This window comes from Diorhabda sublineata, chromosome 2 (assembly GCF_026230105.1).
Source record: "Diorhabda sublineata isolate icDioSubl1.1 chromosome 2, icDioSubl1.1, whole genome shotgun sequence".
NCBI classification, from domain to species: domain Eukaryota; kingdom Metazoa; phylum Arthropoda; class Insecta; order Coleoptera; family Chrysomelidae; genus Diorhabda; species Diorhabda sublineata.
The window spans coordinates 12,386,496-12,406,182 of record NC_079475.1 but is presented as its reverse complement, the minus strand read 5'-3'; the positions used below and the strand labels follow the sequence as shown (position 1 = coordinate 12,406,182).

Genomic DNA, 19,687 nt, shown 5'->3' with positions numbered 1-19,687 from the left:
TTTGTTGATAAAAATGCTAAAAAAAAAACAAAATTGTGTAATAGAAGCATATAAAAATAATATGAATATTATTCATCGAAATATTGGAATATACAATATTTAGAATAAAATATATTGATATATCATTTGGAAGATCTCTTCATTTTCTATTAGAAAGCCTTAAATATAAAAATTAGAAATTAGAACGTTGTGGTAACATTATAATTTTTTTAACCGTTATTTGCTTTACCGCTCAAAAAATTGGATAAGTATTCATTCTCTTATCACCACATCAAGTTAATGAAATTTTAACGAAAATTATATATTGGAAATTTATAATGGAAGAATAATTTAGTAATACATATTGTGGTTTTTGTAATGTTTTTTCAATGTATTTCAAAATTTTATAAAAGGCTCAAAATTTCAGATTACCAGCAGAAATCTATAATGCTGTGGATTTACCAATACCATTAGTACCTACAAGTCCTAATACTTCACCAGGACGAGTGATAGGCAAATTGATAATAGCAATAACTCCTGGAGGATATTTTTTACACAACTAACTTCAATACGAAAGGATTTCTCACATTCTTGCTTGTATCTCTTTATTTTACGCTAACAATATGAGTTAGTGCGTCGAACTCCTCCATTTCTTTTCGTCTGTCCTATAATTTGTTTTCCAACAGAAAACAATACTTAAAACGTCACCAATAATCAACTTACCATGAGTAGACGGTGGCAAAACCAATTTGGAAATATATTTTCAATGAACACCATCATAAAAAGACTTTTTGCTCACAAAATTTTATCAAGACTTAATCGGAAAATAATTTTTAAGGATGTTGTAGTGAATTTTGTTAATCATCGTTCTCTATCCAGCTTTATTACTCGCCTTGTATCATCACTACAAAGCAGGTAAATTTTTTATATGATAGTACTTATGTCCTTTCGGTTTTTCCATTATTACAACGTTCCCATTTCGAAATTGTAGATAATATGAATTTGTATGTTGTTATTTTTAAGAAAAAAATTTGTCTCAACTTACACCCTGTATAATACGCATATGTATAGACTCGAAGAATTGTAACGAGACTGTTGAATTAATTGGGGTTTTTTTAATTGATTCATGTCATAAAAACATCGATATCTGTCATAGTTTCGGATTCATTCAATTTTATTCACAGGGATGACACTAACTTTTTGAAACTTTTTCGGTTTTGATACAAAATATTGAAAATATAAATAATAATCAGATATCATGTATTTTTCGCCGGGATTTTAAAAAACACATCAGTTTTTGAATCGGGCACATGGTTTTTTCGAAAATTCAATTTTTATATCTTCATCGACTATCCTCAAAAATGTAAAATAAAAGTAAAGGTAGAGATTGCAAAAATGAAATAAAGAGTTGGTTAGGTTTGAAACCTTTCAGAAAACCCTTATAGGATGTTGAATTTCTATTATAGTAAAGATTTACTATAATTTCATACTCTTGAATTTAGAAATATCCTGTTTAATAATAGTACATATCGTATTTTCTGAGAATACTCACCTGAATTATTCGCAAACTGTCTATGTATCTGCGGAAAAAATCCTGATTCGTAGTAAGGATTCGGCGTACATTGTCTAGCCCACGATGGATAAGGTCCTACATAAGCTTCGATAGGGCTGAGCCCTTCGGTGCAATAAGGTTCACGAATAGAATTGTCCTGTTGCGGAAAAGTCATGGACAAGCATCCACAATTTTCCCGAGGCCAAGTAGAAGCCGCAATTTTAGAGTCTTTGTAACGGTAGTAAGATTTTTTTTTAGATTAGGTAGATGTGTTGATAAGAGTGTAATTTCTCCTAAACCAAACGAATTACTAAAACAATTATTAAATTCATTCGGAATCGTAAATAATTTAATAGTTTGATAATAAAAATTTAGATGTTATCTGTCCGTCAAACATGAGGTATAAATACGTTAAATGATTCAATAATTGGAAATTGCAGATACTCTTATATATATATATATATATATATATATATATATATATATATATATATATATATATATATATTATAAAAACAGTGACCAAAATCAACCAAATTGTGCGTGAAGATAATCGGATTAACATCCGGATGATTGCCGAGGCTGTAAACACCGATAGAGAAATGGTTAGAAAAATGTTACACGAGGAATTAGACACGAGAAAAGTCTGTGCGAAGCTGGTGCCGAAAAATCTGACTCTTGCGTCATCGGGTCTGCTCAGATTTCCTTGAAAGGTTAGAAAAAAATCTGCTTCGAAAGGGACCCGATTTGAGTCGATGGAAGCGATAATGCAAAAACGGCAGAGCTCCTAAAGACACTCACCAATGAAGACTTCCAGCACTACTTCGATCAATGGAAAAACGTATGGAAAAACCCTTTTTCGTAACCAGTCTCGTTATTTAATAGCTAGACATCGTAAGCAATCTTTCTGGTCAAGTTATATACTACTGAAAAATTAGACGTTTAGTGTGTCAGTTCGAAAACACAATTTAGAGGTGTAATTTTCTGATTTAAATACCTCGAAGTTAGTTACTTTTGTGGAATGGTTGACTGCTACTAGCTACACTGTAAATTTCTTTTGTAAAATTACCATTGTTGAATTAAACGTATTATCGCAAAAATTAATAAACCAAATTATAAAATTTGAATAATTTCCTTAACCAATTAAGAAATTTCACTTAGATGAGGTGGAACGTTAGGATCTTTGAGTATAAATCTTCCTTGGATAGAAATTACTTTGAAGATTTAAAAAAAATAAGTAGTGTTTTAATTTATTATGTTTTGTTGTAAAATTACAAAAAAGGTTCAGAGATTAGCGTCGGGTATTTTTAAACAAATTTAAGTTTCAGTTTTCTAATTGAAATATCCTAAGTACAAAATTATAAATTAAAGTTGTTAAATATTCTTTTATCGCCTAGTAAATTTTAAAAAATGTCTTATGATTTTCTTCAACTGGATTAAATTATTGTGTTTGGTAATTTCACTAAGTTGCTTTGCGCTTAAACTTCCTACTCATTTTTTATAAAATCATCAAAGAAATTTCTAAATGTGTTTGCGAGTTTGAATTTTTACACAATCATATTCAATCGCTTGAAATTCATACTTGGTTCACTATGAGTTAAAAAATATGGCCACAAAATCGTCAGTCTTTTATTCAACTTTTATTTTCGTCATTTTTTTTTTCATCCTCATCGAATAAACCCTCATCTTAATGATAACTATATATAGCATACATACAGCAAAAAGAAAACAAGACAAAAGATTGTTTTCTTAGATATTAGTAGATATCTAGTATTTTGTTTCTAAGCAACATTGCGCATGATCTCACGAAATGAAAGAAATATTTTGGTTATATCAAGATTGTAACTAGTTTTTAAATCGAATTGTACTACTCTAGTTCCCACACCCAAGAGTTTATAATCATTTCAAAATATTCCAATGATTCACTTCTGATTCAATCTTTTGGTTCATCTGAACAAATATTTGAAATAAAGAGCTTAAAAAAGTGAATATATATTAAACTAAACACGTTTTCTGTTTTCTGTATATTTTGTACCTAAAACTACTGAATATGTTTCGAAAGTCGTTTCGGAGCTGTTGAATCATGAACGATGATACAAATTTGATCACAAGAGTCTTTAAAGACGAGTGGCAAGTGTTCAAAAAGACATATAACGCTGTTTGAAATACAAACTCACAAATTTCTAGTGAGACAGTTAATGGATTCTGCATGTTTTTGGCCATAAACGACACGAACGTTTCCATCTGGGTAAGCCATCTACAATCTTTTCCGTTCTCGAATAAAACTCTTTAGACAACAACTTTATTTCCACAAATGTACTTTTGCAGAATTTAGGATTGATTAACGATGTTTAAAAATGATGAATGGATGTTAACCCTAACAGTTAGTTAATTATATATCAGTTATTTTTTATATTAGTTGTTACTGCGATGTTTTTAAATCAATTTGAGACGAATGAAGTTGGCAGCATGTCTTCACCTTGGAACAAAAATAGATAAGTGACATTGTTAAGAGTTTATGGTATCAACTACACCATTTTTCATTGTTGAAACGATATAAAGTCTTATAAATCATTAAACCCAGATATTATGTCAAATGTAGTGAGAAAATTAAAAATAATGAAGTTTCTACAATCTTCAATAAAGCCTTTATTGGATGATCTCCATTAGATGAAATAACAACTCATGGGTTATTTCCACGTAGTAAATAATTGAAAAATTTGAATCGATCTTTGATCAAAGCTGTTCAAATTGAAAAACCGGCGGATGATGTCCTCAAAAAATTATCAACAAGATGGGCATTCATTGAATTACACATTCTGAGACGAAAAATAATAATGTAATATGAGATTCTTTTGAAATTTACTAATCATTGTGGCCAAGTACTTGCATTTGGTATAAATATATTGTACTAGTTTTGGAAAAGTTTAAAGGAAAAGCATCTTTTTCTCTATCATTCAAATCAATAACTATTGCACTTGTACTTTGGAACATTGAGCTTAATTAATCGACAGTGTTTGTGGTTTAATATATTACCTACTTTACAACACCTTGTATATCCCCGTTTCAAGTATATTCCAATTATAATTTGTATCTTTATTTATATAATTAAACTTTAATAATTTCCGATTCTATCAAAGCCGAATTATCGTTAACACTAACACGTAACAAATTATTTAAAACAAATCTTATTTTTTACATTACCGATACTATTTATGAGATATGACACGGAAAAATCACCAAAATTCTTAATCGATTATTTAAAATCACTAATCAACTACGACTGTCACCCGAATTTGAAGAAGAATCGCATGTAACTGATGGATTAGCGTCACGGTTCCATACGGGGGTGAGTTTAGCACACTGGGACGCACGTGGACTACCACATCACGTTTACAGTAACGTGAATAAGTGCTTGTATTATGGTAAAGAGAAATGTAAGGGAGGAATTTTTCATCCAACTAGACATTTAGGATACTGTGTCACGTTATTTCGCAAATATTTAAGTTCAAAGGTTTCGTTTAATATAAACTAATCATAATAATTAATTATTTTTTGAATTATTCACTTTCAATTGGGTTCCATTTTCAATAAATGTATATCCAGACAATGACCTAGTTGATAGAATTAAATAAGCATTCAAAAAATTAACAATTTCTTCGAAAATCAATTATAATGTATGTACGAGTGCTGCTACTTAAGTTCCACATATCGTTTGAAGCAACGCCATTAAATTTTTTCGGCATTTCTTTGCACTAATCGATACGAGCTTTATTTTGAGCGGTATCCAACGGAAACAAATATTTTTGACAGTCCAGTTCATGAAATATTGAATGATTGCGACTAAAACGGTGCTTCATCATCAAAAGTCGAAACGAGTGGATCGGCTCACTGCTGTTAGTTTAATCCACGACGAAATCATAGAAAATCACCGCACGAAAATGTTAATTCAATTTTTTGACCAAAATACGTGCTTTATAAAGGCAATGTCAGATTTGACATATTAATATCAGTGTTGCAATATCTCAGAAGTTAAGTAGCAATCCTCGTATATATTCTATCAATTAGTTCTGATATTTGACCGCATAGTGTTGTGAAACTAAAAATTTTTATGAGGCAACTTCTGTATATCGCTACAGTGGGACATCTACAAAACATGCAACTTTAGGTAATCAGCAAATGAAGCTTTTCACTACAGATAATTACAACTTGCTTCTTAAGTATACCCTAATTAAAAATGAAAAAATACTAATATGCTGTCTGATAGTTCCTGAAACCGTGTTTTGACATTTTTTCCGATTTTAGCATTAATTATAGCTATAAAAAATTAATAATAAGGCTTGACAGGGATGCCTCACTGTAACACTTAAAAATCTAACTTTTCTCAGGTCATGTCTCAGCAAATAGAATACATTATCAGCCTATTTGAGACTATATGTGTACTGGTAGTAAAAAGCTAAAAATTTGATGTATATATGTAGGACGCGGAAATCATCCCTTCGCATAGCTTTACAACTTTACAAGTTCCAGAAAAAGAAAAATAATTTATACATCATAGTTTAGCTTCTTATGTCTAACCTAACCTAACAACTAATTTCAACTAAGAATATTAATCAATAAACAGCAAAACACAAAAATTCATAGAATTTTATCTTTTTCATGGTCAAACCCGAATAAAAAAAAACAAATATTGATAGATTTACTAACGATAGTCGTATGTTAACAAACTAGACCAAATTCTCTGCAAATTTTATGATGATACATGATGTCATCAATAGATAATGAAGACATAAGAAGCTAAACTATGATGTATAAATTATTTTTTTTTTCTGGAACTTCAAAGTTGGAAAACTATGTGAAGGGATAATTTCCGCGCCCTACATATATATATATATATATATATATATATATATATATATATATATATATATATATATATATATATCAAATTGTTCAGCATAATTTTCTTTATAACATAATAAAATTTTGACGAAATCGGAGGGGTGTAACCTAATCTAGATAATTACCAAAGGGTGAAATGAAATAATGTAGTCAATGGTACAAAAATGATATTATTATAATTATGCCTTGCTCTTTGTCTTTTTCAATGTTTATGTTTCTTCATCACTGTTGGCAGCTGGTAAGACCTTCTTTAGCTATTTAAATTAAAAAATAATCATTGATGTGCTTTAGAAATTGTTTTCTTAGTTCATCTATCTTTACATCGTTCCTGGTGGATTTCTCATCATCTGTGTTTAAAGAAAAATGTTTACCAAAATCTTCTTCCTATTATAAAAGTGCGATGTTTGCATTTCTTTTATAATATAGGGCTTCCTTGTCTTCTTGGAGGTCTTAGCAAGCATATGGATATTTCATAGGAATGAAAATGGGCCCACTTTTCAAAATTCTCTTTCAATACAAGAATGAATATTTTCTGCTTAATTTTCCGTGTGGCCGACTATTAGGTATTTATAATAGTTTCAATTTGTATAGTTTAAATACAAAATAAGTTCATAGAAAAAATATACTTATTCTTATTTTGTGACACAGTATTTTCACTGTAAAATATCAAATTCTTATTATCTTTACAGTGGTCTTTTATGAATTCATGAGCCCAGCTTCCAATTTTCACAACACCTCGATTTGCAATGCCTTCATGCAACAAATAGCAATAACCTTTTCTTTTTGAAGTATCTTTTTTTGAAATATCGGCTACAGTAAAATTATATGCATTCTATTTTGATTCATAGTAGAATAGTGACGATTTATTTATTATATAAAGAAATATTTCAATAACATTCAACTCTATCTTACATACGAAACTGAAGATTCGACTGGATATGCAACTAAATCTCTTATACCGATTAAAGTTTCGAACTGTTAACCCTGAGTGAGGTTATATGCTGTCCTATTGTAATCCTTAATATTTTTCGACATTAAAATATTAATAATTGGAATTGAAATATGTTCCAATGATTAATATTATGATCTCCAGATTCTTGTAAGGAATCACTGTCTTATTCTTCTTCAATTCTTTTGAATCGAAATAAAGTGCATGTCTTCTAAAATTCTAAATGATTAAATACTAATAATTCTGACAATATCCATTTTAAACATTGATTTCTGTAATTTTTTGTGTTGGATGTCCCAATAGCTATCGGCTCTATAACAGAAATAGCTTGAGGACGAAGTAGTTCTGTTTATCTAGCCTCCATTGAATTAAACATACCAAGTAAGATCTTAGAAGGTAAAATTAAAAACAGAAATCCTCAAAAGGGAAGCATGGAGTGAGACAAGCAGTGTCTTTGGAAGATATAATGAAGATCGACTATGTCTATGCAAAAACGACATTGCTTATCAATTCGCATAGCAGAAATTAGTATTCGTAAATCAAAAGGTATCTTCATAGCTAAAGCAATGACTGTAAACCAAAAGGAAGTAAGAATCTATTTTGATTTACTTGAAACAACTTGCCAGAAAGGGATCCAAAGCTGTATCGACGATAACATCCACAAAAAATTGGTAGTTTGCAGCATTGCTGAGGGTAACTTCTAACCATCTGGGTTATAATGAAAGTCAACATAAACAAAAGAGTGGAAGGACGATTTGCTACTAGAGTCTATGTTTTTATAGCAGATCGATCTGTTTACATCAATGTTTAATGTTGTTCAGTGGATGCGTGAACATTTTGTACCTAGACAACCTCAAGAAAAAGTCCAATTAGTGCTGTTTTATGAATCGTGTCTTGTTTGGCTAGAAATTAGGTTAGAAGGTGTATTATCAGATACCAATTTGGTGAGCTTCTCAGTATGAGTTGGGGAAAGGCGGCTACTGTACGAAATAGAATTATATTAAGAATATCATGGTTACATAAAATTACAAACTCCGAAATACAAAAATAAAAAATGTGAGAACAATAATAACGTAAACAAGTTTTGGGTCCCATAACAAGGAATGAGAATGTAAATGGCTTGCTTCAGCTCACTCATTAAAGCAGAATATACGATCATAGGAGAACGGGATAAAGAGAAAACTCTTGAGTCCAAAACGTAATCTAGATTTATTTTGGACGACTGCCAACAGAGTTGGGATATCAGAAAAAGATTTAAAAGGATTCTATATTCAATAGGATGATTTATAAAAACCAAAACGATTTTTCCATTTAAGATTTTAGAGGTTGCGCCGGTTCCCGCTTGTCACCAAATTGTGACCAAATAGAGGCTCAAATTGAGTTATTCGTTTCCAAATTGATAACTTGTTTATTAGAGGATAGATAAATATAAGTCATTTACTATGAATTTAAGATGATTTAACGAGGATTTTCCTAAATTATTCGAAATAACATAGCAATTAAAGTTATGTGTATTATTTTAATTTAATCCTGGGTACGTCTATGATATTTGTGCTACACAGATAATTCATTCTGTGTTCACCATTTCTATCCACCAATAAAAGTGAAAGTCTTGCGAAATGTAGGTGTATCTCACGTTAAATTGACAGGATCGAACTTGCCCATTCAGTGCCATAGATATGTCTACATAGTAAATATAATAAAGAACAGAAGAGAAATCAAAATCTACTTTGTGAACAGTATTCTGCTTTTTCGAATTTTTACTGTTAATTCTATATATATAATATAAATTGTTGTGGATTTCGAAACAATTACTTGGATTATATAAATAATCCTCCTTCTTTTTCGAGCTAAAATGACCTGGAAAATAGCTGTTAGCTCTTATTAATTTGATAATTTAACTGTATTCCTGAATATTTCAATAAAAAAATAAAGAAAATTTCTTACAAATAGTTATTTTGGAAATTATACACTTTCGCGGTCACCTGTTTTTTTGGCTCTAGAAAATCGAAAAATGGATGGATTTTAATGATCTTGGTCTCAAAATGTTCCATTTTACGGCGGTTTTATAAAAAAAATACGAAAATTAAATAAAATAGATATTTTTTACAGTTTCATGACTTTAAATGCAAAAAAAATGACTTTCTACATATAATCCTTCGTAACTGTTTATGACGTCGTGGAATTAAGTTCGCAATTTACATAAAAAAATGAATATTTTGAAAAAAAAAATTTCAAAAAAGTTAATTTTTTTGAATAATTGTGAGTTGTGGGATTTCGTTAATAATAAATTGAAATATATTGACAATGAGTTGCAACAATTGTGAATTGAATACATTTGAAGCACTTACAATATTCAGTGATACAAAACAACCTAACCTAACCTAACCTAACCTAACCTAACCTAACCTAACCTAACCTAACCTAACCTAACCTAACCTAACCTAACCTAACCTAACCTAACCTAACCTAACCTAACCTAACCAAACCAAAATTATAAAATTTATCTATCTATCTAACTAAAAACTATTAACATTGAAGAATATAGTACGAAACTATTCACGAAAATTGATTGTTTTTCATCGATTTTATTTTAAGCTATTAAAACTGAAAAACTCATTCTTTTTGGATTTTTTTTAAATAGTTTATTAATTTATGTAGAATACAAAAAAAATATAAGAACTTTATCTGATAATGAGATAATTTTTTGTAAAGGATTATTTTGCAAAACCGTTTTTTTTACTATTTAAAACAGTAAAACTATGAGAAATTTTCGTTCCAGCTATGTCTACTAATTTTTTTTATAAATCCGCCGTAAAATGGAATATTTTGAGACCAAGATCATTAAAATCCATCCATTTTTCGATTTTCTAGAGCCAAAAAACCAGGTGACCGTGAAAGTGTATAATTACCGTTATTTTTTATTTAAAGAACACATTTAATATCTGGATAACGATAAGGTTTGGGTATAAGAATTTTCTACTCATAAATGCATTAAAATAGAAAAAACAGGGTGGTTATATTTAAAAAAATAAAGAAATTTGATATTTATAACGTTAAATTTTGAAAAATTTTTATACACACCCTGTAAAAAAAGAAAATTTTTTTAACATAGATTCGAATACGTGTGACCTTGCTTAAAGCAACCGAATAGAAACCATTTACATATATTTAAGGGTATCCTGGTAAAAAAATAATTTATAAGGATCTGCAACGGTTAAATTTTTTACAAAAAAATTAATAACTCAAAAAGTATGCATTTTTTGAAAAAAGTTTTTAGACAAAACTATACTAAAATTTTACGTAGATTTCAAAAATGTATTACAGTGCCTTCTTTGAAAATATTTTAGTGAAAAAGATCGCAAACCCAAACGTAGAAATTGTATAATTGGAACTAACATAAACATAAGTGGGTGCACAACTTTCATAGGTTCACTTTTTTGTAATTATTTCGTATAAATGTAGATAAATAATAAGCAATGGAATTGAGATTCAAATTGTTTTATGTCTACAATCTTCCACATAACTAACCTTCAGGAAGAATGTGAATGTAACCCAAATATAGATCAAATTTTGTAGTACATTTTCATGTATTTGACTTGAATCCGTTGTGTATAGCTCATTTTTTAATTTCCAAAAAAAACTGGTCCTCGAAATTAATCCAAGTTTCTCTTTACAAATTAATTTTAAAATGGAGAATCCATGAATTACAAACTTTTTTTCTAAGCAGAATCGAAAACTCAAAGAAAACAGCGTCTGTCGTAATCTACTGGATTGTGAGGCTTAAGATGACGGTCAGTGAAGCAAAACCTATGAAAACAAATTTTAAGTCGAAGTAGAAACATGCAATTTTCGGAAACTTGCCCATATATTATTTAGTTTCTCGAAATTTGAAACACGTTCATCTCTACTGCATGTTCGATATCCTTTTAAGTGGTATAGAGGGCATTTAATAAAGGTAAACAGATTGTACAGTCTTTTAGAAAAGGGCAGTACGGATAATTCAATGAAGACTACGAGAAACGGGAGATACCACAAAGTAGATGAGTAGATAGGAAACATTAGATAGAAACTAATAACAATAAACCAGAGAAAGAGGTTCATATCCAAGAATGGATGGTGAAAAGCAGAGGAATAAACACAAATAGATATTGAATCAAAAAAGTGAAGTGTACTAAGTATAATGGACCATTAAATTGATGATAAATTATAACATTAGAATACAAAATGGCTAGCTACTTAATTATATATAGAGTTGTAAAAGTGAAATAATCAATTTTACTCGATAAACTTGAAAATATAAATTAGATTTTTATATATTTCAATGAACGTATCTTTTCCTGAAAATATTTGAAGTATAGTACGCTCCGTATAGTATCCAAAATACGCATATTTCGAAATAATTTCTCACACTGCCATTGAAACGAATAAGTAAAAGTGATGTTCCGATTAACGTCTAAAAGTATACACACTGTCTGAATTACCAAATTTTCACGCACTTTCTATTTCGCCTATAGCTGACGTCACAGACGCAATTAACCATTTTCGGCTTCGCACGAGTTGACGGTTCCTTCGTATGAGGTCAACACACTATCTTTACCTTTCTTTTTCACGATACCAGCGAATTTAATGGATTCGCTAGCTATGCTAGCTATAAATCTACAAATATGTGTACATATACGGTGGATTAAATAAAAAAATATTATTTTAAATACAATCTTACACAAATGAAATTTCTATCGACTAAATTTAATTTATTAACTGCCATTATTCAAGGTGGCAATCGCTACCTTCAACCCTTTTTTTAAAAACAAAGTATATATATTAATAAAAAAACTTGGCGTTTCTTGTTGTATGGATCAAAAGGTTTAGATTTGTATACAGTCCCTTTCACATAGCCCCCTAGAAATCTAATAATGTAAAATTAGGTAATGGCTTAGGCTATTCTATCAATCGTTGCTTCTTATCCACCGACTGAGAAATATTGAGGTACTGCTGCACATTGAGTTGGTAATGTGATGGTACTTATCGTGCCGAAAACATATCGGAAATTTTTTAAAAAAATTAAAAAACGTTTCCTCCATTGTAATTTTGAAACCATATTTTTGTTCAGAATGAAGCTCTTTGTACCATTAAAACTTTGTATTCACTTGATCTGCAATATCAAGTGTGGACATGGGATTATATCTTATTTCCCTCCATAAATCCCTTATCTTATCTATAACAAAGTCTTAGCAAGTCTCATTTGGAATGTTTCTTGCAGTTCTTTAAAAAAGATTTGATACATTTTTTTCGTAAAATTGACTGATTTCCATTTATTCAGACTTCAATTTTTCAAAATTTCGGTACAAAGTTTCCACCTTTAATAAATCATAACTCGATTTTTATTAGGTCTATAACCAACCAAAAAAAAAACATTTTTTCCATTTTTTTGGAAGCTATATTTAACCTTTAAGTTTTGGAGAAATCTAATTAAAAAAATCAAAATTTGAATTACAAAAAAGTATTGATCTTTCAAAAAAAACATCATAGTATAAATTGTGCTTTTTACTATCGATTTCTACGGTCAGTTTCAACAGAAAAATTCCCATTTCTTAGTTGGGGTGGTATTCACCCTCAAAGTAAAAGCACATATCGGTAGACTTTGTTTTTTGAGGTATTTACAATCGTCTGTTGAAATTCAAGTAAATTCATGCGTCTTTATGGAAATCAAACAGTTGTTTACTGGACTATTAACAGATTTGGGAGGATGTGATGGTGAATTACCTCGTTAGGGACATAATAGGGTGTATTGACTATTGTATGTAGCACTTTGTTTTGGAATTTGGAATGGGATATTGGAGTTAAGAAATCTAACGTTGCAATGAAAACTCTTCATAATATTTGTACTGAATACTACTGTAAATTTGTAAAGAAATGATTTTATTTTATTTCTAATTGCTGCGATAAACTTAAAAACGATAACATGTTGGAATAAAGAGTGAAAATTTAAAAAATTGAAAGTCTACTTTTCATCCAAAAAGAGGTTGAAAGTAGGGATTGTATTTTGGTTAAAAAATTTAACGTGATTCGGAATTTTCCATAAATAGGAACAGTCACTGTTGCTTTTTACACACTGTATGAAAAAATTTAACAATTGTAAACTTGAAGACCACAAAATTAAACAGTATAAATATAAAATACCCTACTGAGGAAATAATTATTTCGATTCCCTCGTCTGTTCTTGACTATCTATAATGATAAATCAAATTTCTTACTTTTTGAAACATTTTTTTCATTTGAATAATAAAAGAATGATATTAATTTTATTATGGTACTATGATTACAATAAATTACGAGAAAAAAAATTGTGGTTATTTATCGGAGACCAATTCAACAATGAAGTGTCGGTTATCCATGAGTAAGTTAATTTCACTGTTCCTGTCTGAATAATTATTTAACACAGCGGTGTTACTAATGTAACTTTGTGGGTGAAAGTGAAATTTGCCAATACAGTTAACAACAGCGAGATGGTGAATTTATTAAACCGTGAGTTTCAATGTTGCTTTTCTCAAACAAAAGTCAATTGTACTACAAAAACGAGATAAAGATAAAAAAAAAATGTTATTTGAGGAATACTGTTGATACTACATCACTCAATAAGTCGTGTGACTGATACAAAGATGGCGCTGCCAAAATCGGATCCATATGTCGTTTATGAAGTACCAACTTTCAAAAGACTATGTGTAAAGTTTCTTGATATTTTGATTAGTCAGATATAAATACAGTCATTTAAGTGAAGTTACTTTTGTTATTTTGAAAAAAATTTCGTTTGTTAATTTATCATTGCTTCTTGATAAAAAAAGCTCAGCATTGGTTAGGTTAGGAAAGTGCACCATCGAAAAGAAAGTGGTCGAACAGACACCGATGATCATGATGAACATTCTGGTCGTCAAATTGATGTGATTCGTTCAGAAAACATAAAAAACTCAACAAATTGGATATATCTAATCGTAAATTGCAATTGTGTAAGATAGCTGAGGATTCAGAGCAGTGTTTGGCCATGTTTACACCTAATAAATCATATTTTTAGCATCGATATCTGACAATATATGAAACAAGGATATATCACTTTACTCCGAAATCAAATTGATCATTATCTGAGTGGACTGCAGCAGGTGATTCATGTCCAAAGTTATAACAATCAACTGGGAAGATAATTGCCAACCATTTAAGTGAAGCTACTTTTGTTGTTTTCAAAACAATTTCGTTTGTTAATTTATCAATGCTTCTTGATTAAAAAAAATACTGTGCAAGCTCAGCAATGGTAAGGTTAGAAAAGTTACTGATGATGATGATGAACGTTCTGGCCATCAAATTGTGGTGCTTAATCCAAAAAACATAAAAAAGCTCGATAATCGTGAATTGAAATTGTAATTATGCATGATTATAACAGAGTAGATCAAAAATAACAACGTGTTGATGATTTAGAACATTGTTTGACCATGTTTACAACTAATAAATCAGATTTTTAGCGTCGATATCTGACAATAGAGGAAACATGGATCCATCACTACACTCCTGAAGCGAAACGATCATCATCTAAATGGACTGCAGCCGGTGAAGCATCCAAATGCACAACAGTCAGCAGTATTTTGGAAATATTGTTCATCGACTATCTCCAAAAGAGAGAGACAATCGATACAAAGAGTTGTTGGATCGTTTGAATGCAAAAATCAAGGAAAAATGTCCTTATATGTCGAAGGAAAAACCACTGTTTTACCAAGATAATGCACCTATTAACAAGTTAATGGCAACGTTAAATTACAAGAATTTCATTTCGAATTGCTTCCTCATTCACCGTATTATCCAGATGTACCTTCCAATGACTACTTTTTTGATTTCCATGCTATATAATATAAAGTCGAAAGTGATATGAATGATTTATCATTTTATATTAAATGTCAATTTCTCTTAACGAGGTCAAAATATTTTTAGGAGTGTTTCTATTTCATTCTTTTATTCTTTCTAGTGAAACCCGATTGAGGAATATATCGATCCAAAAATGTCCAATTTTTTGTTAATATTTGTTTCAGTACTGTATTAATAGAATAATAATTAAGTAGCCATGCCTTATCACGGACATTTTATTTAGTACGTAGCAGATGCCAATTTGATACTTATTTAGTTTGAATATTTGAATAAATGTTTAATCCTTTAATCAATGTACAGCTCCGAACCAATAAAATATCTATTCAATAGATACTTGAGGTATGAACAATGGAGGATGTCTGATTATTTGGGTTTTACCTAAATTACAAAAGACTCAGTTGCCAAACCTTAACACACTGCACAATGCAATTTCAATGTCAAAATATTTTATTACTCAACATATTCTCCTCTTCATTCGATACATTTATTAGAGCGAACCTGCAACGTCTCTAGACCTTTCAAAAAAAAATGTTTCTTCATGCTCTGCAAACCAGACCTCCACAGCTTTCATTACCTCCTCGTTGGAAGAAAATGTACGACCTTTTAAACTTCAACCATGATTACTCAATGGCAATCGCAAAAAACTGAAGCAAGAACTTTTCCAGCAGATTTTTGGACGAGAAACTTCTTAGGTCTTGGAGAACCAGAGTGTCGAGTAACAATTCGGTTTAATAAGTCTACATCGTTTTCAAATCGAGCTCAGATCGAACGTGATGTTTATACTTGCACTTGCACGCTTTTGGTCAACATTCAAACATTCAGCAAATTTTTGGAAACGAAACTTCTTGGGACTCGGAGAACCAGAGTGTCGCCATTCCACCGATTGTTGCTTTGTTTCTGGATAGTAGAAATGTACCCAAGTCTCATCCATAGTAACAGATCGAACGCGATGCTTCTATCCTTGCACGCTTTTGGTCAACATTCAAACATTCAGCAAATTTTTGGAAACGAAACTTCTTGGGACTCGGAGAACCAGAGTGTCGCCATTCCACCGATTGTTGCTTTGTTTCTGGATAATAGAAATGTACCCAAGTCTCATCCATAGTAACAGATCGAACGCGATGCTTCTATCCTTGTACGCTTTTGGTCAACATTCAAACATTTGGGGATCCATTTTGCAGCAATTTTTCTCATGTCCAAATTGACGTGAACTATATGATGAACGCATTCGTATGAAATATTCAGTGCTTCAGATATCCGTTTTAGCCCAATTCGACGGTCTGATAAAATCATGTCATGAATTGCATCGATATTTTCGTAGACTGGCACAGAAACGGCCTTTCCGATCGGTCATCATCTTCAATGGAAAATTTACCTCTTTTGAAGCTTGCAGTCCAATTTTTCACGGTCGCATACGAAGGTCATTGATCACCAATGGTATTAAGCATATCTTCCTAAATCTGCTTACCTCTTAACTCTTTTAAATTCTTGGTACTTGATGATGGCTCGATACTCCAATTTATCGATTTTCACAATTTCGGTGGACATTTTTTTTCTTTTAATTTATTGCGTAACTCTGATTTACTTTTTTAACGTCAAACTTTACACTGACACTTCTAATAAGTTATTGTTCGTTGCTATGGTAACGCAATATTTTGTTTAAGCATGGAACTGGTCTAGGCTAACTAGAGATCAATACATCTTCGTACGATCTATCTCAAATAACTAAATGAGGATCTTCTAAATTGTAAATTGAATCAAATTCTTGTAATAAGAATGTGAGGAGAGGTTAAAATCGAAAAACTTAAGTAAACATCAAAGGGAAGACATACAGAAAACCAACATGTGGTTAGAGCAATTTGAAAATAAAGATTTGAGGAATAATTAGTTTCGCATTGTGCAGAAAAAACTCTTTTTGTAAATGCTGCAGTAGCAGGAATTGATAGTAGAAATCGTGAGTTTAAAAAATTATCACCACTCTTACTAAATACTTGTTGTTTTGTGCAGTTGATAGTTCTGCAATAACCTGAAATATCAACAATTTTATTTTTTCGTAATCTCGACAAACTTCTCATTCTCATAAATCACGTTAATTTTTGACGTGTATCGCGATAGGTAATTTTATATCTATTTATGGATATTTTTAAGTGAACATTCAAATGACCCATTAAATCGAAACAACAACGAACATTATAATAAGAATCACGAGTCGAATAGAAATCCAGTCACATGTCCAGAAACGCGCCTTGGCAAGTCACGTGGAATGCAGTGAGTTTCCTACAGCGTTACCATAACAACGAGAGAAGCTATCTGCGCGGTAACAAATCATTTTTTTGGTGAGGAGAATAAATAAATGTGACAATGTTGCCAGTAAAATGATACTATGGGAACTATGAAAATTGATAAATTTTGAACTAGAAGTAGTTGAACCTCATCACAGAAAATTTAAGCTTTTATTATTATTTTTCCATATCATATAAAGCGTTATGATGAAAGCAATAAAAACTGAATTTGATTTATTAAACTTGATCAAATTGACCAAACAAAATCTACCAAATACGTGAGGTTTACATTCAATGTCGAAGACTATAACAAAAATAACTCGCATTTTTACGGATTTCCGAGTGAAATTTTCCAAACGAAACATTTTTTTATATGAAATCCGACAACAATGAATGAATAGTTTGGCTCTGTTCACTTGTTTATATTTAATGTAGGTCATTGGAGAAAGTTAATTTATGTGTTTGTGAAATTGATCATCTTATTAGGCAAACATGTTAACAAGAATGCATTTAGTGTAGTATAAGTTCCAGGGGAAATATTTTATCTTTCTTTCACAATTACTTTTAGTATCAAGTAATTTGTCGTGAGTTGCAATTTAATTAACATAAGAGAGAATGATAATATTTATCAATAGTGTGATAACGTAAATATACGACACATTAAAAAGCAATTACTTGGCGGAGAACTCAGTTTTATTCTCAAGTCTCATTCTGAATCAGTTTAGATCGTATGCGCAAAACAAACTTTTCACATTTCTAATTTCTATTTATTAAAAAATATATTTATGCTTTTGTCTTTGAAATCATAATAATAATAATAATTCTTTATGCAATACTTTCAATATTTAATACATTCAGTACAAAATCAACGCACTAGGTCTGTTTACCTTCTACATAATAATGTTTATTTAACGATGTTTCGATTTTTAGGAATTCCCTTGTACTTTGGCTAAGATTGCGCCTCAAAGTTTTGACACTTAGTCTTCCTTCTATCCAAGGTCTAGCAAGTTGGTGACTTGGATCAATGATGAATTGATAAGAGTTGAAGTTATTTTTTCCTTCCAATGTTTTTTCAGCAATACATATAAATTAATACAAGCAGTATTTATCATTCCGAATAAATATACATGAGGGCCAACGTATTGTCTTTCTGGTGCAAGATATGTTGGAGCATAATTGATCGAGAGGATCAAACCTCGTTATAGTTTGGAATTATTGCGGGTTTTTATATTAATTTTGCAAATTTCTGCTCTTTAGTGCATCATGGATAGTGATAATATAATTTTTTTGAACGGACATACGAAACAAAACATTGAGAATCGTGTCTTCGCTTCTAAAATTTCTGATGGGATTCCTTTCTTATTTTTACTTAGAGTCCTAGTAATTAACAATTTCTATGTATACTGCAAAAGTAGTTAATCAATTGTCCATGGAGATGTTCCAGAAATAATTTCTTCATGTGATTCTGACGTAAAATTTTACAAAATTTGTCTATTTGATATTGTCATCTGAGAATAATTATTAAGCATTTTGTGCTTTGGAACAACGTTATCAATTTTTGCAGGTTTTGAATATATTATTTAGAAAAGCTCATCCTATAGTTCTTGGTTTATGCTCTTATCTTCTGCTTTGGACAAAGCAGATAAAAACCGAATAGAGAATTTCGAAATGTGGGTTTATAGACACTTACGAGTATCATAGACCTAACCTAACCAACGTATCCGTATTACAAGATATTGGTTCACGTACAAGGCTGCTAACCAGAATAGTTAGTTAGTTAGATAGTTCCTGAACTTTAAAATTAATAGTGAATGCAACCGAAGACAAATATGGAGTGGAGCAATTAAGTTTATTGTAATTTATCACGACTCGACGTTAGATTGTAATTTACGAGGTTTGGCTATTAAATAATGAGACTGGTTACGAAAAAGGGTTTTTCCATACGTTTTTTCCATTGATCGAAGCGGTGTTGGAAGTCTTCTTTGGTAAGCGCCTTTAGGAGCTCCGCCGTTTTTGCTTTACCGCTTCCCTCGACTCAAAAAGGTTCCCTTTCTAAGCAGATCTTTTTCTAACCTTTCAAGGAAATCTGAGCAGACCCATCTACGCAAGAAC

The 19,687-nt window shown here is 30.6% G+C and overlaps 1 protein-coding gene across 6 annotated transcripts in view; it reads right to left on the bottom strand.

Annotated features, from left to right (window-relative positions):
- Positions 1 to 19,687, bottom strand: part of LOC130452691 (hepatic leukemia factor) — a 134,326-nt gene that overhangs the window by 77,967 nt on the left and 36,672 nt on the right. For 2 of the 6 annotated variants that reach the window (XM_056792094.1, XM_056792098.1), the window contains exon 2: positions 1,532 to 1,824. The exons of 1 other annotated variant lie outside the window; for it this stretch is intronic. In XM_056792094.1, the coding sequence (XP_056648072.1) occupies positions 1,532 to 1,706 (175 nt within the window). In that variant the 5' untranslated portion in view covers positions 1,707 to 1,824. Of the gene's footprint in view, positions 1 to 1,531; positions 1,948 to 4,567; positions 4,601 to 19,687 lie in introns of those variants that run through there. 3 more of the 6 variants (XM_056792095.1, XM_056792093.1, XM_056792092.1) reach the window with 3 other exon arrangements.